A 26,303-nucleotide genomic window follows, 5' to 3' on the forward strand; every position below is an offset into this window, starting at 1 on the left:
ATTTAACAAGAGCATCGACATGAAGCAGGAACCTCTTGCCTGAGGAAATTCAATAAGAGCTTTGAGATTTCCAAGCGAAACAAAAAAGTCTGGAGCTGATGTCAGTGGAGTCTCAGTCTGCTATAAAACACGCTTTCACAGCGTTTCCTGCTCTCTAGCATCTGTACCGTCAGCGATGCCTCCTGCTTTTTGATCTTTAGGCTTGCAGGAATCGAGGTGCAGTTGTTCATTGTCTCATCCTGACTATGTTGTTCACTTTGACGGGTAAGCCTGATGGATGCAGGGGGCTAATTAAAGAAGGCTTCAGTCGTGGCCGGTGAACATGTCATGGACCTAGTCTTATCTCCACTCACGCTGGAAATCCACCTGTATGGTGCAGTAAAACATAGCTTCATTGACTGTTTATACAGTGGGGGTCATAAAGTCAAGGTCTAGCAGCAGGAATTGAACATTTTACTTAAATGTCAAGGCTAGTATATCAGCTGAATGAGATTCTCTGATGTTTTCTGATTGGTTGAAACCCACCAGAAGTGGAGAACATCGTGCGGTGCTATGAACCCTGGCTGAGTAAAAAAAGGAGGATTGGAAAAGAAGGATTTGCGAGCATGAACGAAGCAGATTGTCCAGACTCAAAGGTCACAGGCACTGATTTCCAGGAAGCACACCGCATGCATTAACCCTGCGCTCTGATTGGACGAGTGTCATCGAGCCACAGCGTCCACTTAAAGAGATACACTCTGGTATGGAGATGAAGGAGTTGGGTGGTGAGTACTCCAGCGACAAGACACGCCAAGACTGCACCCACACGATGTATCAGCGTTTGTTTCAGCCGAAGCTAACAGAAGGCCAACGATTATTGTGTTGTGTTTGTGTGTTGCTGTTTCCAAAGTGCTGAGATCTTCCTTCTGATCTCACAGAAGGTGTTGATTCATGCACAGTAGTGCAGCTGCAAATCACAGGTTTCACCACAAGGATTGGATTGCATCTCAGTCTCATAAGAACTGGATGAAGCCCTGGAATATTACTCTTCAGTAATCTCTTTATCTCAACGAGCGCTCTCTGCATCTCTCGCTTTTCTCCATCCTACATCTTCTGCATCATCCATCATTCATTGCCATCCATCTCATTTCATTCCGAACAGGAGAAAGACATTGCTCTGTCTCTCATCCTGTCTGAGTGTTCTTCATCCTTATCTCATCTCCTTACATCTTATCACCCTGCTGCCATCTCTTCCTCTCTCTCCCCCTTTCTCTCTTTCGGAGTCCGGCTCTCAGTCTATCGTGTGTTCGGTTAATTCTGGATCGATGCGTTGCGAGTGGGATGCCAATGCAATCATGGCTTAGTGCAGGACAGATTGGAATTGACTGCAGGGAAAAGGGACTGCAGTATGTTTATGAGCCTTCACTGTGTGTATGGATGGAAGCGGTGCATCTGTATGTGTGTGTGTTAGCGCAGTAGTGTATTTCTTTGACATCTTAGCCTTGTTGTGATAAACGTATCTCCTCTCATTTCTCCTGCTCAGCTCTTTTCAGTATTTACAGTACCGCTCTGTATTTGCAATAGAGCAGACGTGTAGTGATATATCCCTCCAGAGGCTCAAAAGCAGATAGACAGATTTCTCATTGCTAAGATAATAGATCACCTAAGACTAGCTAGCGTAATTGCTGGGTAATGGAATTCATTTAAAAGTTAAGCTAGTTTGCTAACACATTGACAACTTTTGACAAATTTTAAATGACGCTAAATAATATATGTATACTAGGCTAATGTTAGCTCCATGCCGAGCTCATATACATCAGTCATTCGAGCTTACTAATCATTAATTAAACTGAGCACAGTGCGGCGTTTAGGGAGCTAGCTAGCTTGACTGCAGTACTGTTATGTATTAATTAGAGCTGCTATTGTATGCAGTGTTTCAAGCAGAATGCAAGATCGTGAAGGGGGTCGTAATTAGATTAATTGTTTTTAACTGAAATGAAAATGACACTTTCTTTTCCTTACCTTCCTTTTTTTTCCGTTTGCTTTTATTTTATGTTCCTTTACTTCTTGTCCTGCCTTTTAATTTTGTTAAATATTGTTTCATTAAATTAAATTTTTTTTTCTTTTTTTGTTTCTGTAAATTTCAATTATTTTCCTTTTAAACTTTTTTTTATTTAATTTTGACTTAACTTCCTGACATTGTTTGTTTCTCTTCCTTTCTTTTCTTTTTCTCTTTCTTTCTTTTTTCTTTCTATTTATTTACCATTATTTTTTTCTTTTGTTTTTTTATTTCCTCCTTTTTTACATTGCTTCCTCTCCTTTATTTTTCTTTCCTTTCCTTTTTTTTCCTTTCCTTGTCGATTTTTTCCTTTCTTTGCTTGCTTTTTTTACTTTACTTTTCTTCTATTTCTTTACTTTAGTTCTGTCCTTTTTTTTCTTTCTTTCCATGCCTTGTAGGTCTTTTCTTTTTTTGCTTGTTTTTTCTCTTGCTTTCATTTCCTTCTTGAGTCTACTTTCCTTTGTATCTTTTTTTTTCTTTTCCGTTTTCATTTTTCCCATTTCTTTTTCTTTTTTTACTTCCTTTACTTTCCCTTCATTTCCATTCCTTTGTAACTGTCTCATTTCAATTTAAATCTAGGTAACTAAAGATTAGGACTTTCCACTACTACTTTCCACTCAGAATGTCTTAATCCTTCATTGTGCTGAAATCAAAATCATTTATAAAAACAATAAAAATAGTAAGTAAACAAGCAAGTAAATAAATAACCTAATAGATAGATAGATAGATAGATAGATAGATAGATAGATACTTTCCAGAGCAAACCCCAGGTTTTATATGTACTTTATTGTTTACCTGTACAATAGTGAAGCACAAATAGTGTATATCGATCATTTACACCATTTGGATGTTGTCATGGTTACATAAATTCATTGGCCAAAAAAATCCTTTCATGTGTCATCTCATTCCTAATGCTTTTTTATTCCTCCAAGTATTGCTACACCTCTGCTTTCTTCAATAACAGCGCCAGACCTGTCAGAGTAAAGTCTTCTGGGACTTCCTGCCAGGTTTAGGCTGCTCCTCCACTGATTGGGTCGTACGTCAGTTTCGGGATCACGGGCACTATTTCTGTTTTTCTTCTGCTTTTCCAAATAATCCCACAGGGATTTTGCGCTCCAGTCAGGCCAGTGCTCCAGGTTCTATCGTGCTCGTTAAAATAGTCGGTGTACTGGAATGTGGGCGTGTCACTGAGGTGTGCTGATTGGATCTAATGACACTGCACAGTTAGATAACATTGATTAGACAGTCTAGTGTATAATATAGTGTGCATGTACTGTATATATTATTGGCACATGAGCTGAAAAGCTGTCAGGAGTTTAAGTGGTGTTCTGGATGTTTATGGAGTGTAATTAAGTTCCCCTCCGCCATAAGAAACACTGCTTAATCTCTCCATCCATGCTGAGAGAGACAGCGAGAGAGAGAGAGGGAAGAGAGAGAGAGAGAAATCAATGCTGCACTTAGTCTTATCCTATGATTTGGGATGTTAAGCTAATTACACCAAGCTATTAAAGGCACACATTGTGATTTTCAAATGTAAATGATACATACCTTTTATTTCTTTTCCCTTTTCTTTCTTTCCTTTCCTTTCTATATCCTGCCCTTGCTTTCCTTTTCCTTGCTTTATTTTCTTCTCTTCTATTTACATTATTTTCTTTCCTTTTCTCATATTTTTTAATATTGATATTAAGATCAATAAAGTATCTATCTATCTATCTATCTATCTATCTATCTATCATTTCTTCCCTTTCTATTCCTTTCCTCTCATTTCCTCTTATTTTTTTTCCCTTTCCTATTTTTTTCTATCTTGCCCTTTTCTTCCATTTCCCTCCATTTCCTTCCCTTTTCTGCCTGTCTTCTTCCTCTTTTTCCATTATCTTTGTTTTACCATCTCTTCTTTTTACATTTCTGTTCCTTTTCTTTTATATTCCCCCTCCCTTCGCTTCATATCCATCCTTTACTTTAGCTTTCCTTTGCCTTTTCTTCCATTTTTCCTTCTGTTTCTTTTCATCTATTTTCCTTCTTACCCTTTCTATTTCCCTTTCCATAATTTTTTGTATCCATATTTTTCAAATTTTTTTTCTTTTCAGTCTTTTCCTTTTTAATTTTCAGTTTCCTTCCCTTCTCTTCCTTGCAATCTACATTCGGTTTCCCTTTGTTTCCTTTACTTTCTATTCTTGATTCTGAACACGGTCATCTGTGGTAGGCTTTAAGCTGGACTCACTGGTGCTGGAAAGGGGGACCTTGAACAAAATGCTGTCCACCATGTCCAGTTACTTGTCTCTGTATGGAACTTTTGCCAAGCGAAAAAAAACCCAGCATGTTCTTTCACAGAGCTGCTCTACCGACAGACTCAGGAAACCCTTTGTTCACTGGGCCACACGTTGCTTTAACACCTCTTTACGGGGGTGCACTGGGGATGTGATTGAAATTCTTGGTCAGAGGGGTCCTCTACCAATACACTTCTGCAGTTAAACACGTTGCTCTCAATCATAACATAGTTACTGTTCACAGTCATATGTATTTATCTACTCATCATGCAGTACCCCTATTTCTATTGACTTGCACCACCTCAGTCTTGCACCTTTCACCTTGGCACTGCTGTCACTTTACAGTACATGGCTATAACTTATTGCACATGTCAATTTTCTAAGTACCTAAGTAATATTCATCCTCATTCAGTGATATTTGTACATATTTATTTAATTCTTTTGATCGATGTATATAAATATTAATTTTTATGTATTTTGTTATATATATATATGAAAAAAAAATGAGAGAGCACTGCAGTTTACTCCAGAGAACGTCTGGATTGTCATCAAGAGAAAGATGAATGTTCACAAACCATTAAGCAAAGCTGAGCTGTTTGCTTTTTTTTTTTTTTTTTTAAAGTGTGGTATAAAGTTACCCAACAAGCACGCCAAAACGCATAAATGCTGAAATTGCAAATCAGGGTTATTATTCCACCAAATACTGATTTCTTAATGTTATTTAGCAAAAGCGTTAACACAATTTGTTTACAAAATATTTGCATTTTGGTTTTGAACTTGGGTTATTTTGATGTGTTGTGATGTTGTCATTTACTTTAACTACACACTCTAAATAATAATGGTTACTTTAAAAATTTAGGAGAAATATTGTCAGTTCACAAAACTCCAAATTTCACCAATACATGCATAACTAATTATTTTGCAGTGGTCTCTTTTTATATATCTTTATATATATATACTCTGTTGTCATATGGTCATCTTTCATGTGTTTTTCTTTGTTTGTTTGTTTGTTTGTTTTTGTTTATCTACATTATACATGATCAACAATCTGCAATTGCTACTACATGTTAATTGTGTAACATTTTACTATCCTAGCTACTGAATGTTGGATTTTCATCAGGATCAATAAAGTATCCATCCATCCATCCATCCATCCATCCATCCATCCATCCATCCATCTATCTATCATTTTTTCCTTTTTATTTCCTTCTCTTTTCTTTCTCTCCCCTCTATTTACATTTCTTTTCCTTCTTTTTCCCCTTTTCTCCGTCCCTTCTATTTACATTTCTTTCCTTTCCTTTTCATTACTGTGCACAGACACACACACACACACACGCTCTATCCACCCAGAAGCCTGATCTTTTATATGAATAATTGAGAATTTATGTGTGTGTGTGTGTGTGTGTGTGTATCCTCAGGAGAGTGAGCTCCAGAATGTTCTGCAGAGGAAAACACATTTAAATGTGCACTCACTCGACGACATCCAGAAGACCACAGAGTGTAAGCAGGTAAGCGGCCTGGGGCTGTTCAACCCCGCGCCTCTCAGGATCCCCTCGTCCAATCGGACGGCTTCGCGCGGCCCAGTGCAGCACGGGAGTGGCCGCCCACTCGCTCTCAGTAGGATGAGTTTATAACGCAGTTTTATAGGCGATGTGTGTCAGCTGAAAGCTGTATGCCTGTGAGAGTGTGATGGTGTCACGGAGAACATATAATATACATCAGAACTGCATACAGTATGCAAGTTCACTCCAGAATTATTGGTACCTCTTGTGAAAATGTACAAAAAACTATTTTACTGCTATGTAGCTAGTTCAGAGAGGCCACGCCTCGTCATGTCATTCGAAATAGACAGAGGGAATGCAATTTCCTGCCTGTTCGGTGTGGTTGGTATGAGGTAGGCTGATGATCGTTGAGATTTAGCCGCTTCCTCCTGCGTTCGTACATCCCCTTTTGTGTGTGTGTGTATCATCTGCCCCCAGCTCTTAAACAGATATGAAGCAGTATCAGATAGACGGATATGAGTCTGCTGTTCTTCACAACAATGGATATTACATTTTTGTTAGGAATGATCCCTCATCATCACGATATAGGCATAAATAAATGAATAAATAAACAAACAAATAAATAAACATTCCTGTTAGCTGAGCCATGAGTTTCCCTCAGAGCATTTTCCATGAAAGTAAGGATGACTTCTTGAATCTGATTGGTCAGAAACTGTTGATTCATTTCTCTGTAACAGCTGTAAGGCACATCACAGGTGGCTCATCTACATATGATGTAGTTTCTAAAGCAAAAGCGTACACTACACTGCGAACCAGGCGGAAGCCACATAAAAAATATGTTTTTGTGGGCAGTGAGATGTTTGTTTAAATGTCATGGGAAGGAGTCTTCAGCTTCAACACGTTGTAACAGCCTGTAAGTCATCCAGGTTTCTCTGTAATGTTAAAAGCTATTTTTTGCCGTATTAACTTGACAAGAATTAAAAAAAAAAAGAGACTGCGAATGGAATGAATGTTTAAAATTGCTATAGTTTGCAGTATAAACATGAATGCATGGCGATGTTGGGCTTGCAGTGGAATTTTTGGGGGGCAGAAAGTTTGTATAGATCTTTAATAGAAGATCTACACAATAGATCTTTAATCTTTAATAATACAATACATCTTTGATAGAAAAGAAAACAAATCATTTTACTTATTTTTAGGTTTTCTGATATCATCATTCTGAAAGAGAAAATTATATATACACCCACAAATTCAAATTAAAATGTTATTTTTCACATACACAGTGATACACAGTATGCAGTAAAATGCTTATATGACCGTTCGTGACCTTACAATAAAAAAAAAAAAAAAAATATATATATATATATATATATATATATATATATATATATATATATATATATAAGTATTTTATTTAAGTAAAATGAGAAATAGAATATACAGTAGAGGAACGTAGCTATAGAAAAACATAGCTATTGAAAATAAAACAAAAGAAAAACAAAAAAAGTTAATATTATAGTAAATATTATAACGATAGAAAAACCTTACCTATAAACTTTTGTTGTAATTATAAATATGCACAGAGAAAAAATGCAAATGTGCATGAATGTGTACATGCGCGTATGTCTATAATGTGCAAAAATGAAATGAAATAGAAATGTCCACGGTGTGTGAGAGGGTGTCTGAACCTGCCGTTGTCCAGAAATGTCCAGGGTGAGTGTAGATGTACATCAGTAAAAGGCCTATGTGACAAATGTCACAGCGATACTGTTTGTTCTTTATTTGTTTGTGTGTGCTTTTTTTATTAATTTATTCAAGAACAATGAATATGAAATATAAGATGTTATTAAATTGTTAATTGTTAAAGAGGACGAAAGTTACTTTCAGTAACAAAAAAACAAGCTTTTGATAAGGATCAAAAATGAAGTCCTGTCACATGTGCTACGCAGACACATATTGGAAATGATGTCATGGGTCCACAAAAATAACTCATTGACTGCACTAGGAGGTTAATTGGATGTCACATATACTGTAAGGACCTCATGAGTTAAAGTCAAGAAAGAAGCTGAATAAAGAACTTACGAGAACATTTATATTTTTTGTTACACCTGTGAAGAAGACTCTGGATTCAGGATTCTTCTCCCTTAGCTGAGAAGAAATTGACTCGGATGGTCAGGAACAACAAAGGAACAATAGAGGCCCTGGGCTGCCATGATCTGGAAGCTGTTATGAGTTTTACATCGTCATCCATGAAAGAATCAATTGATTTAAAATCAACACCTTCAGGCTTGAGTAAGGTTTGCAGCTGAGCACATGGATAAGGAAAAAGCCTTCTGTAGGAATGGAAGGGCAAATGAACGTGAGACATTCGACCCTAAGAACACTGTAGCCGCTGTTTATCATAGTGGTGGTGGCATCATGATTTGGGGTTCTTTGTTTTGGGTAAGTGGATGGATTGATGAAGGAAAAAGTACCACCTTATATGGTATTTCTTAAGCATAACTTCAAATCATCAGTTAAACCTTGGACACAAATAAGTGTTCAAACAGGCCAATTACCCCAAACACACATCAAATCTTGTTATGGAATAGATAAAGAATGCTAACTTTAAGTTTTTGGAGCTCCAACCCTGTTGAAAGTAAGCCATGTTTGATGTGCGCTCCATCACTTTTGCATTTCAGATCCACTAGTCATACCTCCATCGTGTTACGTATTGTGTTAGCTACAGTATGTCTGCCTTCTGGCATCTTCAGTCGCGTTGTTTACGTCTGTCTACCTGTAGCTGTGTCTGAGTCACACCTTTTTGGGGTAAACACGTCTCGATGTCTGATTTAAAGAGAGCACAACTGAAGGAGGTGTGCTGACAAACATCCATATTACAAAAATAGCTTCCTTCTTGACACATTTATTAATAATCCAGGATTGAGAGAAGGATAGAGGGAAAGTGTGAGAGAGAGAGAGAAAGAAAGAGAGAAGGAAGGATGGAGCGATTACTTGGAAAGGGACTGTAAGAGCTCCCTGATGCCTTGCTAAGCAGCAGGCTTTATTGAGCTCATGGGAAATGTGATATCATTAGAGATATATTTCACGCTAGATTGATGATATTTACTGTTTACTGTGCGGGGACTGGCTGCGAGGAGATACACCAGAACATCAGATAACCAAAAGGATTTGATGGAAAATTAATCAGTGACAGGGTGGCCAGACATGAGGATTCTGTACCTGATGGGTCACATGTAAATGCGCGTCACAGAACGTTTTATTCCTCTTACAGTATGTTAGTGATCTCATTCGAGTTACACATAATATTACACATAATATGTTAGTTGCTGTTATCAGTAATTTTGTACCAACTGTAAGCATGAGTGTTCTCTAACCTTACAGTATGTTCTTACAACGTCCTCAAAAAATTAGATCTATATAGTAAGAACTTGTGCAACTTGGCAGGAACGCGGTAGAAACCAGTTAAGTATTATTGTCTCCCTTGAAGCAATACGCAGGAAGAACTTAAGGATGTAGTAATGACGCCATTGACCAGTTAACAGCGTAATTAGCACCCCTTAGGGACTTTATTGACGTACTACGACCATGGCGCAGACGGGACATATTGGAAAGCGTTCTCACTGAGCTGTCATCGGGATATCACTGCATTGTTCCTTTGTACATTAAAGAAGATCTCAGAACAACCTCTTCAGGCTAGCGCTGTGAATACGGTTCATCCATGCCATGTTGTAGAAGACCACGTTACTTAATATTACGTTCGTTTAGTGCTTAGGGCACACGCAGCAGGTTATGTCATATTCTGGGAATTTAGTATGTGTACAGGATTCAGTTCTTTTCACCATCACTTTATGATAAGAAGCATTGCGAATGTTGCGGTAATTATACTAGCACATTGGCTGAAATAACAAAATATTAAGTGTGTTATAAGCGGCTAGTCAACGCGTAGTGCGTTGTGATTGGACATGAAGTCAGTAGTCAAGGGGGATGCCTTCTACCGCCGTGCTTACCACCGCAGCAAAACGACAGCAAACAAAATACGCAAATCAGACGCATTTCGTGTCATTCGTGAAATGACCTCCAGGTGGCGCAAAGTGACATTTTCAATCATAATTAGTTATGAGATATAATTAGAACTTAAGTCATAAAAAAAAGTCATATTTAGTATCGAAGAAATACTACAGTGATGGTGATTTCCACATCCAAGTACTTTAAACAACAAACATTAAAAATCTAAATCAGAGCTATTGACATTTACTGTACAATAATGAGAAAAAAATTGGTTAAATATTGTTTAGACAAACGACCAAGGTTCACTAGCTAACAATTTTATTTGTACAAAGAATGAACTGTTATATCGCCTCCGTTTGTATTGGTTTATTTTTATTATTTAAAAACAATGTTACATTTAAAAACATCAAACTTTAAATATAGAAATAACTGAAAAAATAGACTTTCAGAATCGAACATTAGAATAACTCGAAGAATACACTCTAAGAAATGCTGGGTTGTTTCTGTAAACACCTGGTTGGGTTATTTTGACCAAGCAACTGTTTTTTGTCCTTTATTCTCTGGTTTCTCCAAACGGCCTGCAAAATGATCAAAATATTACTGTTATTGTTTCACGTTGTGTCATTGACTTATGTAACGAGACCAACGCAGCCTCACCTTGGAAAGAATTTCTGAAAACTGCCGCTGGCTGTAATGTCTCTATAATTGCGGAGGTATTTTATTTTGGGTATTTCTAACTGGTATTCTTTGATTTTATATGGTTATAGTATAATCGATGCTGTGTGACGCATCCTGTACGCTCCAGACTCTTTGGTGAAGGCTGTTGATGTTTATTTTAAAGGTTCTTTTGTCTTTGATGTTAACTACACAAAGAGTGTCTTCCCACCTGGGAGTTTCTCCAGCATACTGTATATCAGATTGATGGACATGAGTCCTCATTTATGTACTATACTGTAGTAATAGCGCAGTAAGATCTCATTGGATCTGGTGAGCGTGTCATCATGTGTGTGGTAGGAAATTAGTGACAGTTAGTGACAACAGACAGATACAGTATGTTAAGAATCTGACACGGATATGGCTAGGAAGTAGTATGAACTTTTTAAATGAGAATTGTTCTATTTTGACCCTGTTCCCCTTTTAGTATTTTTAAGATGGCATGGGAACTTAATGATCTTCATCAAAATGTAATGAGATCTTACGCTTTTCACTGGCAGAAAATCTTTATCTAAACATCAACAAAAAAAATAAGAGTACTCTGATCTATACTTTCTAAACATAATCTGTATAATATGACTTATAGAAAATATAATTCAGCTTCTTTAAAGAGGTCTTTGTTATATACCTTTGGTATTGATTCGAAATAAATTATTTGGACAGAAAGGTTAATTTCGTATTCACAGCTATACTGGAAAAAATGTCAAGAGCGAAAAAAAAAAAAGCTGCATTTTAACTAAAAATAGACGTGTGGATGTGTCAGAGCATCAGCAGGGAAGATATGGGATCTGGTCATGGAATGTGGGTCACACACTTCAGCCAGTCGTCTAGGACAACAGATTTATAGCCAAGCACTAAAGATAGGGATTTGAAAGTTTCCAGTGCTCGTCTCGATACGGTATAAATAGTATGTATAGGTAAGGTAAGAATTATGTTTAAATGAGCCTTAAGTTCAAAATATTTTAAATAGATATACAGTCACAAATAATTTTATTAGGAACACCTGCTCATTCAGACCAGTCACATGGCATCAGTACATACAGTTAAAACTATGCAAATACAGCTCAAGAGCTTCGGTTATTATCCCAAGTTTATGAATTATCTCTTGGGAATTTTATACAAAATGCATGCTGCATTAGTGCATTTAGTGTTACTACAGTACAAAAGTTTTTCTTTCGATGTTGATACTGTCATAAATTTTGAAACTAGACTGAAATAATTGAAAATATCGGGTTAGAAGAAATCTGATAATAAATTTGTTATAGCCGAGGCCCAATTAGTTTGAGACATACCGTACCTAGAAAACATTTTTATGAGATTGATTAGATCTATTATAAACTGGGACTAGATTACTGTAAGTTATGTTGTCAGTTTTTTAATTAGCTGTGTCTTTGATAATAAGACTGGAGTTTGTTGAGTTTTATTTCTCAATATTTACTATATAATATACAGTACTGTGAAAAATCCTTAAGCAAAGTCATTTCTTTATATTACTGTAAATTAAATTAAACGATGTACAGTATATTTAATTTAAAAAATGAGAAATGTTTACTGCGGCAGACTGCAAAGTAATTAATTTTTTTTTTTTTATTATTATTTTTAAAAATAAATCAAAAACTGGTCATTTATGTTCCAACCTCAGCAGCGACCTCATTTCCCCTCTCATTTCATACCTGTTTATTACTGGTTCAAGACTCTTGGGAAAAAATGAGGGGGGTCAAGACAGTATATACAGTAAGAGGAATAAACTCTGTATCTTAATACTGCAATATGTTAAATGTCTTATTTAATCTTACTTTAATCTTTTGAGAATCTTACATGGTTGTTAAGCTCATGCACTTTTTGCAACTCCATTGATGTAAAGCACCGGTTTAAACGGAGTTGTACTTATTTCCAGTAAGAAATTAAATATTCGAGTAAGAAAATAAAAGTTTTGTACTTTTGCGTGTTTATTTCATACAACAAAAAATAATAGCTCAACTCTACCGATGTTTGCAAGTCAGCGTTTCCTGTGGCTGGTCTTACTGTACTAACAATGTTTTTTTTCTATCATTGCCGTAAGTACTGTGCTTGAAGGGACAGCGTCATGCAGAGGTAGAAAGAGTAATAAAATTGTACTTTTTACTGTTACTTCAGTGTCATTTTACTGATGTACAGGTAAAGTTACCAGTAAAAAAAAATCTACTCAAGTAAAAGTAAAAAGTAGCTCATTAAAAATTAACTTAGAGTAAAAGATACAGAGTTACTTTTTTTAACAGCGGGGGTGGGGGGGATGGGGAATGGGGCAAGCGAATATCAATCTCGAACTAATTGTTTTTAATTGAAGAAACACCTTTGCATAATAAAGCTGTTGCTTTTCCTAAAATCAAAGTGGTCTCTTAAATATGGTCAATTGTTTGATCATAGGAATTTTATGTCATTTCACTTTCAGCTGGGTCTGTATCAGTGCAGTGGTTCCCAGGGTGCAATTTTTTTTTCCTCTTTGTTGCATTATTTTTTAATTATTTTTCATTTTCATTCATCTATTTTTAGTCAGTAACGAATATGATTTAAAATATAGCAAGGTACAATACTTCAAGCAAAACATACTTAAGTAAAAGTAAAATTACAGATTTTAAAATCTAGTTTAAAAAGTAGAAGTACACACACACAAAAAAAAAACCCTCAATTACAGTAAATGTACTTTACTTTCCACCTCTGGCGTCCTGTTAGCCAGATCAATATTAAAAGTATTGATTATTTCAAAACACTGGTTTATTGTAGTACCGTTTTCAAAATTCTACTACAGTACCATGGTACGCTTTTAGGACCGTAATGCAGGAAGTGAGTGCAGAATGGACAGACTGACTCGAGTAACCCAAATAACCACTCTTTACATTAGTGACGAGCAAGAAAAGTAAAACCTTGAGCTTAGCAGGTAAAGAAGGCAGAGTAATAAGCAAATAGTATGTGATGATAAACACTAGTAATTGTAAGAAATTAGCGACGTACTGTTACTGTATCTATGGTAATGTAGGAGAATTCCTACAACATAGGAATATGATAATAAGTCATGCTTCAAATTTTTTTTCGGAGATACAGTACTCGTTCCACACATTTTGAACATTTGCTACCGGGATACTGGAGGAGTCTTTGAGAGGAACAGATGCAGCTTCGTTTTGAACAGTTGGACGCAGGCGGTGGAGGTTAAAACCTCCCTCGCTTCGGTGTTCTTAAAAGTAAAAGCATGTCATCCTTATTTTTAAAAAATTCTAATAAAAAAATAAAAATATGAGAGAGAATTGCCTTAGATTTTTGTTCATCATAGATTCTTATTAAGTTTGTATGCAGTGACGTTCTTATCAGATAAACCTGATTCCCGTTGTAGCGATCGCAGTTTATATGTATGCTAGTTTGCAAAAGTATTCACCCCCTCACAAACTTTTCTGCAGGCATGAATCATGAAGTTCTTTTTAAATATGTCTGAAATAGGGCTGCTGGAATAAGGCCATGAGGTGTGTGTGTGTGTGTGTGTGTGTGTGTGTGTGTGTGTCCCAGCTCTTTTATCATCACTTACTCCCTGATCAATAAAGAATCTGAACCTCCTGCCGTCTCTGCTTTCAAGCACTTCTAAGTGCACTTGAAAGAGGGAAGGACCTATTTTTACCTCAGTACACTTTTCTTTTTTTTTTGTACAGTGGAAACTTATTAAGGAGTCTGAAAATCTGTCTGGACAAGGAGAATCCCTTTTTGATTGATTTTCAGAAGTCGGTATAAGAGACGTCAGCGAGGTCAGAGCGGTTTGATCCAGACTCAGATTGACGGCGTGAGGGTGCAAAGGTGACAGCGGATACGGAAAAGACCTGCGAGCGAGATCGACACTTTCACCTGGCGGGATTTAGGCAGAGGAAGAGCTAGCGAACGGGTATAACTACTGTACATAGCTTAGGATTACAGCGTTTTTATTACACCCCACTGAAAGAAAGTCGTCTCTTTAACGTTTGGACATGGACATTTCTCCAGATCCATACGATCTACTCGAACGCTAGCTAGAAGATGTGATCGTTTTTGCTAGCGCATCTTTCACGGTTGGTTTTTTTTTTCTGATCTGCACTTTTGTTCACTTTCCATCAGTCATGAATCACATCATGTCAGTATCAAAAACACAAGTGATTTCTTTTTTCCTCGGTCACCTTTTGACGCGAGGGAAATGCCACTGAGTGCAGAGAGCGATTTAGTGAAAGAACAGACTGATGAGTGGAAAAAGGGCCAATCTGAGCCATATTAACCCCACTGGTATTCTCTCTCTCTCTTTCTCTCTCTTTCTGATTTCTTTTTTTCTTTTATCTCGCACATACTCACTCCTACATGCTCTCTCTCCCTCTCTTGTCTCCATCTTTATTTATAACTTTCTCGATTTCCTTTTTACTCTCTTTCTCTTTTCTCTCTCACACACTCTTCCACTTTTTCATTGTTGCACATCTCTCTTTATTTCTCCCTCTTTACCTTTCTTTATATCATTCTTTTGCTCTCTCTCTCTTTCTGTTTCCTTCTCTCTCTTTTTTTTCTTCCACACACACACTTTTTCACTTGATATTTGTCCCCCTTTTCTCTCTCTCTCTCTCTCTCTCTCTCTCTCTCTCTCTCTCTCGGCAGGTGAAGTATGAGTATGAGCGCCTGTGGGAGGCTCTGTGTGCAGTGACTCTGGAGAGAGATTGTGCTCTGTGGGAGAGGACTCAGCTCCAAGGCAAGCTGGAGAACCTAGAGCAGGTGCTGAAGGTAAGACCCGGCGTAATGTGTAAGAAATGTTCAGTTCTTGAGTCTCGATCGGTCAGATGGTGTTGATTAGACTCGTATACCAGCAGCTCAGACAGGAGCTTTCGGGAGGAGACCGGAACTAACTAACTAACCAACAGATCCTAAGCTGAGAAACTGTCTGGCTTGGAGTCTTCAAGGCTGAGCAAACATGATGCACACTTAACTACAGGACACCTTTCAGACTGGTGGCTGATGAATTATGGATGTAATTTATGCTCCAAATCCACCTTATATGAAGATAATGGCCACTTGGTGGGATTGACCCAGCTGGCCTTTTTCCCTGACGTGGATCAGTCTTCTGATTGCTGATCTTTATCCTGCAGGTCAATATTTATTGTGCATCACAGTGTTAGTTTATATCAGTGACAAAACCACTGGAATTGTTTAAAATAATTTTTGTTATTGTGATGGATTCGTTCATTGATGTGAAATTTAACTGAAAATGTACTGTAAGATTTCTTTGTTTGTTTGTTTTTGGGTCCTTCACTTTCCGAAAGCCCCCTGTTCAAGCCAAACCGGGACTTGTGATGAACTTTTTGGTGGATGAAGGTGTAAAACCGATTGACATTTATGAATGACTCTTGGATGTAAAATATCCAAATGGCACAAACGAAGGTCGATTCCAGCTGTGGCTCGGAGGCCACGTCAGTCATTCCTGTGAACATTTAGCGAGTGAAACGCCTGATCCTTGAAAATAGACAGATAACTAGTCGCCAACTCGTGAAAGAGACGCATCTGTCTGTGTGTCCTGGGTTGACTTGAACGCCTCTTGTAGTAATATTATTAGTATTAGTGGTAGTAGTAGTTTAATTAGTATTCATTTATTTATTTTGTTGCTTATCTGTGTATTATTTTTTGTTTTTATTCTTGTAAGTTGTTTTTAATTACTTTTAATAGTTTTACCTTTTAATTAAGTTTTAATAAGTGGATGAAAATACAGATAGATACATAATATATTTTATAAACACAAAAAAACATTAATTAGCTTAACTTATCATATAAAACAACTAAGATTTGTTTATCTGTATATATATGTACAGTATTAGTCTTGCTTTTGGAAATAAATTTCGGGGCTCGGCCTGTTCCTCCTGGATGAGCACGAGTGTTCAGTGAGTCGAGCCCTGAGAGTGTAATTCTTTTTTTTTTAATGCTCGAATTAGAGTCTAATTTGACTCAGTAGGTAGCAATAAACATGAGACAATTACAAGAGCGCTTCTGATTCAGATAGAGAGCTTAGAAGAGACTTTGAGCGTCTTCAGCTCCACTCCCGCGGGATGCCGCGAGACGGATGAGTGTGCGAAGCGAACAGGTTTAAGTGGCAGATGTAGATGGGATGACGGAGATACAGTCACAGGCGTTCGGAGATGATTCTGCTGGCATTTCAGGAGGGCTGGAAATGCTCTTAGTGTGTGGGTTAAGAATCACTTTATCATCATTGACTCACTAAGAGAGAGAGAGAAAGAGAGAGGGAGAAAGCGATTTGTCTTCTGCGGCACCTGCCCCCATCCCCGATTTTATACCCATCGTTCTTTCAGTTTGTTCATCTTTTTCTCATTGTTCCTCAAATCTGTGACTCTTGCCCTTCTGCTAACATCTCTCTCTCTCTCTCTCTCTCTCTCTCTCTCTCTCTCTGTCTCTCTCTCTGTCCTCAGCATATGCGCGAGGCTGCTGAGAGGCGGCAGCAGTTAGAGTTGGAACATGAACAGGCCCTGGCCGTCCTCAGTGCCAAGCAGCAGGAGATCGACCTTCTGCAGAAGGTGAGAGGTCGGGGGTCGCTGCACCTGGGAGTGTGTGCTGTTTTGGGTTAAGCAGTTAAGTGGTTTTGGGACACGACCCATGCTGAGGACGTGTGTCTACGACGTGAGAGCTGATACATTTCTGACAGACTGGTGTATAATGTATATCACTTAGCGAGAGAAGAACAAGTGAAACAGGAAGTGAAAACAATGTGATCGAGTAAAACGGTTGGAACCATTGGTAACACTGGTGCACTATGAATCCAACTGGTTCCTGATGGTTTGAGACACGTCATGTCTTTTCGATAATTTATCATCCCCTGTTGTGTGTCAACGTAAAGCCTAACTAAGAGTTTTTGTATTGAATATAATCAAAACCTTGTTTTTGTTCTCTTTCTCTCCCTCTCTTCTCATTCTGTCTGTTTCCCTCTCTTTTTCCTATGTTCTCTCACACACTTTGTTTTTCTCTACTTTTTTCTTTTGCGCTCTCTCTTTATCTATCATTCTCTTTTTCTTCTTTTCTCTCCCCCTCTCTCTCTCTCTCTTCATGTCTACCTAGCTTTCTCTCTTTCACACATTCTCACTTATTATTTCACTCCATCACTTCTCTCAAACACACTCTCTTTTTTTTATCTTACTCTATCTCTGTCTCACATTCTTTATCTCTCTCTTTCTGTATCTCCGTTTCTCTTAATATCGCTCTATATTTCTCTTTATCTCTCTTCTTTTTCTTTTCCTGTCATTCCATCTCTTTTCTCCATCTCTGTCTTTGTCTCTCCCTTTTTGCCCTTTCTGCTTTTCTTTCTTTTTATTTCCTTTCTCTCAAACAGAATGTTTATCTCTCTCTTTCTGTCTTCTCTTTTGAACATACTCTTTGTTTCCCCCTTTCTTTATCTTTCTCCTATTGTCTCCCGATTCCATCTACATGTTTCTTTCTGTTTCTCACTCTTTCCTCTTTTTCTCTCCTTTCTTCCACACGCTCTTTTGCGTTCCTGATTTAATCCTCGTGCCTGTGTTTGTAATTGATTATGAATCATCCATGTTTAACTTCCCCGGCTGTGTGTCAACCTCTGCTATGGATTGGAATTACGCTCCTCGGATTCGCCAAACAAACCACCTAACGGGTTTCGCACTCGCATCCTGATTAGCAGCTCTATCCGATACCACATTCATCCCTGTCGAATTACTAGGTATTTGGTCAGATGTCCAAATCTAAAGAAAGAAATGATGGAAGAAATGACCCAAGCGATAAAAAACCAAGACCTTGGCTTAAGACTGGAGCGGTGTTTTGCTGTTCCCAGGGTGTGTAGGAATGCAATCTGTTCGCCCAGCCGTTTCAGCGTTGAAGGGAAAAAAGCAGCCTGACATGCTCCAGTCACCTGCCACACGTTCTTTCAGCACCTAATGTTTTAACAGCTTCTCCACTTATTCTATTAAAGCGTTATTACTACATGTTTTTGGTTTGCCACTGGGATCTGAAAGTGCTACTAGAGGAAGAAATCTTTTATTTTTAAGTCTGTCTATGGTTCCTCCCATTTACAAGCAGTCCGATTTAAAGCGATGAATCTGCTGCAGGCTGCTTGTGCCATAATCAGTAATAGTTCAGTTTTTGTCCTAGTCCGTCTTAAATCAAAATTGAGATGTGTATAAGTACAATACTATAGCTTTTACTCGATATGAATTTTCCGGCTCTTTACACTAACTGTGAAGTTCTTCATGAGTACAATGGGGCCAATTTCCACAACCCTCGTTTCATGCAAAAATGCATTCATATGCTCATACTGTATGAAGCTCCTGTAGTCCCACTGAGATCAAAGTCATGGCGTATGAGTACAAATTTACAGTACCACAGTCCTAAAGCCAAATGGATCTAGCCGCGTGGCTAACCAGAACCAGAACTATACGTCGATTTACTGTAGAAAAGAGCTCAATTTGCACTAAAAACACACCTACTTTGAAATATACCAACTTACCACAACCAGTCTAGCTCAGTGAGACTGCAGAAGCTCCAAATGAGTCTCGAGGGTTGTGCAATTTGGCCCCGATTATTAACATTGTTCTCACATTCCAGCTGAAGAGCTTCTTGGTTGGCATGCAGAGCAGGAAAAACTATAACGAATGCAACCTACGGTTCTTACAGTACTGTATATGCACCTCAATTTTGATTTAAGACAGACTTTAAGAAACCAAACTATCCCTTTAACTTTTCCTTTTTTTAGCCTGCTATACAGTGATACATTTACATTTATAGGTAAATGTTTGCACATCAACCAGCGCCACAATTTATCAGAACTCTGTCTGTCAATGACGCTGTCAGTCAGTGATCACAATCTAAGTCCAAGTTTCCTGAACCTGCAACCAGGATGTGCCTTTTTTTTTGTGCATAGATTTACTTTATTTGATTTTTTTCGTACAGAAGTCATGACCTTATTCATATCAGCCAGGTCTGATTTGGATTCAGGACGAATATCAGAGAACAAATATGCAGTAGTTACATGCATCTCAGGATCGCTCCCTGGAGCTAGTGCTTGTAGTTAAAAATAGCCTCAGCTCAGTCTAGGGTGTGTGAGATAAGGTTCGACCTCTGTGAACACACAGTCTGAGTAAGGAACATGGACATAAAGTCGTTTCTAAAAGAGTCTGGAAGTCTACTTAATGGAGCTGAGTACTATCTAGAGTTTAATACTTCCTTCCTGTAGTGTAGGACGTAGTGTCGTGAAGATCATTTAATCAGTAGCGATTGTTAGGTGATGAGTCTTTAAACCACAGCGCTGTTGAATTCTCAATTCTGATTGGTCAGAAGGGATTTTTTTAAAACAGCACCTCAAACAATCGCGAGTTTATATTAATGCACGCTAATATAATCATCATTTAACGCAGGGACGTGTATGAGACGGATTATTTAACGGAACGAAGGACAATTATTTTGATTCTTGGAAGGAGTCTCCAGTGATAGTCATTTTCTACTGTCACAAAGGGTTTGTTTATAATTAAACATTTTGGGTTAACAGGCACCAGGTGAGAGTATTTAACTACCATGGAAACAGGTTAACGAGAACAGGAAACACTGACCATATAAGGAAAGCCTACGTTCATCGTCTTTCCATACTGTATGTTCAGGGTAATAAGCGTTTTTAATGTTGTCTTTCTTTCTTTAACTCTCCCTCTCTTTTTTTCTGTATATCTGTCTTTATATCTCTCCAGTTTCTGTCTCTCTCTTTCTTTCTTTCTCACATTCTGTTTCTATCTCTTTTCTCACTCACACTTTTTTTTCTCTTCTTTTTTGTTTTTGCCTCTCCACTTCGCTTTCTCTTTATCCCTCTTTATTTGTTTCAGCTTCACTTTGTCTTCACGTTTCTCTCATGTTTCTCTTTATCTCTCTCCATCTTTCCCTTTCTACATTTACATCTACTGCATTTGACTTACGTTATTGGATCCCATCTTATTTGATAAATCTGATCAGTTGAGGGTTAAGTGCCTTGCTTAAGGGCTTAACATTGGAAGCGTGGTGGGGTTTGAACCCGGGACCTTCTGGTTAGCAGTCCTAAACCACTGAGCTGCCCCCCCCCCCACCCCTTCTCTTTCTTCTTCCATCTTTTTCTATCTGTTTTCTACCATACAGACTCCTTAGTGTTCATAATTCTAGGAAAGCGTATGTGCATTGCCTCTATCTGCTGGCTAACGAGGCAGGCATTTTGTTGTTATGAAGAATTCAGTCAGAGTGTAATATCTTGACTATTGATTGACCGTTTTAGATTGAGCAACCTGTGGAGAATCACAATTTCTCATTATTACTCAAATGAGTCATTTTAAACTCGCTCAATCAGCCATTGAGTTGTAACCTGCCCCCTGCCCGGGAGCGTTATAAGAGATCTGCACTTTTTCATTTATTTCCACCTGATTTAAAAGTTGAGAGACGCAGTGTGTCACTACGCCGAGTAAATTACTCAGAGATGAACTGTGACGATGTGTGAAGTGTGCGATGGAACGTTTGACACACTGTCTGTCAGCTTCACGAAAGCAGTCTGAAAGCAGTGGACTCTTATAATCACCAGGGAATAGGGAGACACTCGGAATCAGGCGCGCACTCACAAACGCACGACCTGGGACATAATTATGAGACCAATGCCATGTCAATGAAATGGACGGATTTTTTAATTCGTCTTCGGCTAAGCTACTGTACAGTATGTTTGGTTTTGTGTATTCGCTTCTTTAGTTTAGAGAAGAATTATAGAAGATAAGATGAGAGACTTTATTGTCATTGTAGTGAGAACAGCAGCAATAAGAAATGTAAGAATAAACAAAAGAATAAACACGAGAAAACAACCTGTTTGCAGTTTATCATTATTACTGTGTATTTAATGAAAAAGTGATATGTGCAAAAATTAATAAGGTAATATATTTATACATTCGACTGAACTTGACTTTATTGCTCGTTACAGTACATCATATATCCGGCATGAGATTATATGGGATGTTCGGCTGAATCTGAATGCTTATATCCGAGGGGTGTTCACGTCAAAGAACACAGTCATGAGAGTTAAAACTCCCTTTATTCCTCTATATAATCCCCTTCTACACCAATGCATTTATCCCAGTGTTTCACTAGCGCTTGAATACTATATCACCGTAAAAAGAATCTCAGTACGCCATAGCCATTATCGTTCTAGCTGCTTCACGTCTGAAACTCTGGCCTTCCAGGAACTCCTGCAATGCCCCAAACATGTGGAAATGGCTTAGAGCGAGGTCAGGACCTACAGTACCTGAGCTCCTGTAATGTGCAAGTGGTGTTGGTGAATGAGTGTGTGTACAGTTCCCACAGACAGATGCGTCCCTTCCACATGTTGGTGACTAATCATCAGTCGATTTTTTAAAGAATTAGGTGTTCCACCCGCTGAATGTTCATTGAACGACTGCATTGGGCTCTGAGCCACTGCACTCCCTTTATTTCTCCATATAATCCCCTGCACTACACTAATGCACTTATCCCAGCGTTTCACTAGTGGCCCATTAAAGGAGTTCCTGGGAGGCCAGCATTTCAGCAGTGATGATAACGTGAAGCATGGAGTCCGATCATGGCTCTGGCATACTAGGAAAACATTCTTGACACCTTGATGGTATCCAAGCACTAGTGACATCAAAGAAGATTTTAGACTTACAACTACAAACCTATTCTGCACAATCAAATGTCCCACTTTGACTTGAACGCCCCTTATGTGAGCGTGTACGTACAGTATACTGTATATACATACACACATGTATGTATCTATACATATATAAACCTTTCAGCAAACCACACCCTCTTTTCTACTTCTTAATAAACAGGATCGGACCAATTTCTTTTTTTTCCGAGGTTTTTTTTTTTTTTTTAGACCTGACACGCTTTAATCCCGTGGCTAATCTTTAATTTTCATGACTCCAGGCTCAGGTTGAGGCAAAGAAGGAACATGAAGGTGCTGTACATTTGTTAGAGGTGAGTGAGTGTGTGTGTGTGTGTATCTGTGTTTTTGTGTGTCTGTGTGTGTGTGTGTCTGTATGTGTGTGTGTTTAATGCATGCAAGCTTTTATCTCTTTTCAGCTTGTACTCGGACAGACCATGCATCATTTTCATTTCATATGCATGATGACTCATACTGTACGTATCAGTGGCCCTTCCTACCTTTGCTACCTGATTTGAGTTTAAGCTTCCGTTATGAAAGTAAATTATTATTATTATTTTTTTAAAAGCTTGTCTTTTTGTGCAGCCTGACATTTCTTTAGATACAACATTGCTTCTTCTGGAGTACACCCGAGATTATAATTTTTTTTCACGCTCTCGACGCTCATGACGTTAACCGGCAGCTTTAATTTCCCTGCCTTAATTTCCACAGCACACGTACTCATGATTCGAAAGACTGCACAATTTCTGCTTTTTGTGTAATAATTCAGACTGTTTACAAGAGTGATTTGGTTTTTTCTCACATCTCTTGTCACTGTGTTATTGGTCTTTTTTTTTTGCATATACAGAATCACTTGGACAGCATGCAGGTATTGGCCAGTTATTTTTCCTCAACGTGTATTCCCATTTGAACTCCCCCCCACCTCCCCCCTTCCCCCCACACCCTATTTCCGTCTCGGGAATGTCTTCCTGTAGCGTAGCCTGTAGTGATCTTTCTTTGTGCTCGAGCCCAAGATGAAGAGCAGCTCGAAACGAGCTACGTTCATCTGTGGGATGTTCTGTGCTCAGTGTAATTTGGTTATGCTTGGTTATGTAAGAAAGGATTTCGTTCAGCCTAACACAGCCTTTCCATGATGACTGTAACTCAGGAATAGAGCACTAACAATCTTTCACAAACGAGCATGTCATAAAGAGCCAATCAGAAACTACAATCCAGTCATATGAATTTTATCTGTTAATTGTGTCAGTAAAAAAACGCTAGTTTTTTTTAGCTATTTAGCTATCTTGGATTTTTTTGTTCTGTCAGATAATTTATCTTGCAAATTGTGCATTATTGTGCTACCTTCATTGTCCCGAATGTAGCCAGTCAGCCAAGGCATTGTTTATTGTTCCGTGTTTTATAATCATTTTGTCTTGCTTCACTTTTCCATTCAAGCTTCTAGCTAAGTTCGCCTCGCCCGAAAATCGAGTCACAGTTCTAAAGGAATTCTATTTTATAGCTAACAATACTGTATAGTGTTCTTCCTTTATTCCTTCCTTTATTTATAACCCGGCCCCTATTGCCCCACCTCCTGAAGTTTAATGATGGAATTGTAGTAGAAATGATTAGGATGCTAACACAGTTGGATTCGAAAGTCTCAAGCGAAATCGCTACCATTTTTAATAATGTTAGCAGTGGTAGCTTAGAAATATTTCCTAGTCTTCATATTTTACTATTTTATATGAATTTCAGATTTTTTTCTAACTTTTGTTTACTCAACAATTTTGTGCAAAACTTGCACATTTATTGATTATTTAAGATATTGAAATTTTTTTATTGTTTTTTTTTCTTAATTATGTTTTAGCATGTCCATTATGTTTTTAAAGACCAACATCCCTATACAAGTGAACCCTTTATAGGGCACTCATAAATACTTAGGAATTCCAATTTTCAAAATTTTACAATGGTTTTTTTTACTTTTGTGATTTTCATAGAATTTTTTCATTGTTGTCATTTTTATGTTGCAACTCAAGGTCAGTGAAGTTCCCATTTATGGTTCCTCGTCTGTTTAGGGTAATACTTTTTTATAAATATTGGAAATATAGAGCAAAAATAAAAGCAAAAAAAAAAAAAGCAGATTTATTTATAAACATTGATATGGCCTTATTTTCTACGAATGTGTGTTTTTTCTCGAGGTACTTAATACTACCACTTGCAACTTACCAAATGTGGTTCTTTGCCCAAGAAAGGGGTAACATTGAACATAAATATAGAAATACAAACTCTGATGTTTTACAAAATACGTTAATACGGTTAGATTTATTTATATAACCTTTTATAACCTTATCTAACGCAGGCCTGTAAGGATTTTGACGTATACAGGCTAGTAAGGGAAATGTCTTGGCTGAAAAACTAGATTTGGAATGAAGGAAAATTGTATAATGTTAATTTTCTCCTCAAACACTGTTAATGTGTAGTTTATCTAAGTCTATATTAACCTACTCAAAGTTCACAGATACTTTTAATGTTTATTATTGTGTTATATCAGTGATTTCTGATTGGATTCATGACACTGCACCACAGTGAAAGGACTTAGGAGTGAAGTCCATGAATTTTATCCAATCTTCATTTGAGATTAACTTTGCTGATTGTTTACCCTTTTCTGTTTTAGCTATCTGATGTAATTGGCGTATTAAATTCTGTCTTGTATAGGGAAACAAATGAAGATAACACGAATGGTCTAAAGAGAGCCATGTCTTATGTATTTCCTTTAACAAGGGGTCAGTAACACTGACTTTGTAGACCTTGATGCTTAATAAGCACCTTGTGGGTGATTTACAAGTAATTAAAGTGCTTTAAAACAATGTTTACGCTTAAAACTTTTAGTTTTGGCTATAGCGCAAAACTAAGCTGCGTGACTTAATACCAGACTTGATATGACACATATACTGTATTATAGCTAACTGGAGATATTCATCTTTCATATTAGACATTGCATGTACTGTACCAAATAATTACATATTACAGTATGAATGACTTTTTCCCCTATTCGTCACTAATCCAGAAGGCTAAATACATTTTAACCATTTTTTTGCTCCTCAGTACTGGATTTGAACTAGATTGCTCATTGGTTAGGGCTTCCTGAAAGTAAAGATCGTTCATCTCAACTAGGAGAGAGAGAGCATTCGTTTGTGTTTACGAATGATGGTGTGCTGCAATGTTTTTGGGGAAAAAAAAAAACATCCATCTAAGGTTGAAGTAGTTTAACTTTCTTAATTGTGTCTTTGACCAAAAGTGATCAACCGGAGATGTAAAACAGGAAATGCTCGAAAATATGCCTTTTAATAAATGACGAGTTGCTCGCCAACGTCTTACTGAACGTCTTACGTGTTCAATGCTCACCACCTGACCCTCTACTCATTTACGGCTGTTGCATGGCCTTCCTCGTTGTGCTCGGCTTCTCAGCCATACCACAAACAACCGAAACCCTCAAGCGACTCAGATAAGAGAATCGTGTTGGGATAAAACGCTCACCGCACACTCCTCAACTTTATAGCTGTGTCAACAATCACATACTCGTTATTAATTTATGAACCAGTTCAAAACTATTAAACCATCATGTCCAATTTAATGTTGTTGCTTTGTTTCTGGTTCCTGTTAAAATAAAATAAAAAAATCGTACTTAACAAGACTGAAGTATTAGTAAAGTAACAGTATGTGACTTGAGACACGGCGTATGGATTTCTGTTCACCCCTCGAATGATTTCCACAGATGTTCTCTTTTCTGAGACATGCTCGATGTTCATACATCACTCATGCCGCATGTCATAGCTGTAAATGTGATAAAAAAAAGGACATGTCTTTATTCTCCATTCTGATTGGTCAGAAGATGTTGATTAATTAAAATTATTACTATAACAGCAGCTCTGACAGTCGCTGTAAACTCTATATTAATTAATATTATGAAGTTTTCTGCAAGTTAATGCTTATTTAACGTTGCCAGTGTTTGGTACCAGACTGTACCGCCATAGGAAAGTCTTTAAAAAGTGTGTAAAGCTCTATAAGTTTGGTTATGGACATTCTACAACTTTAAATATAAC

General features: G+C 37.6%; 1 protein-coding gene across 1 annotated transcript in view; it reads left to right on the forward strand.

Moving 5' to 3' along the window:
- The first annotated feature begins 15,195 nt into the window (after window positions 1-15,195).
- Window positions 15,196-26,303, forward strand: part of rimbp2b (RIMS binding protein 2b) — a 46,111-nt gene continuing 35,003 nt past the window's right edge. Inside the window, exons 1-3 of the mRNA XM_053504761.1 lie at window positions 15,196-15,290; window positions 16,982-17,086; window positions 22,488-22,538. Of these exons, the coding sequence (XP_053360736.1) occupies window positions 16,985-17,086; window positions 22,488-22,538 (153 nt within the window). The 5' untranslated portion in view covers window positions 15,196-15,290; window positions 16,982-16,984. The remainder of the gene's footprint in view (window positions 15,291-16,981; window positions 17,087-22,487; window positions 22,539-26,303) is intronic.

The sequence above is a fragment of the Clarias gariepinus genome, chromosome 9 (assembly GCF_024256425.1).
Source record: "Clarias gariepinus isolate MV-2021 ecotype Netherlands chromosome 9, CGAR_prim_01v2, whole genome shotgun sequence".
In the NCBI taxonomy this organism is placed as follows: Eukaryota; Metazoa; Chordata; class Actinopteri; order Siluriformes; family Clariidae; genus Clarias; species Clarias gariepinus.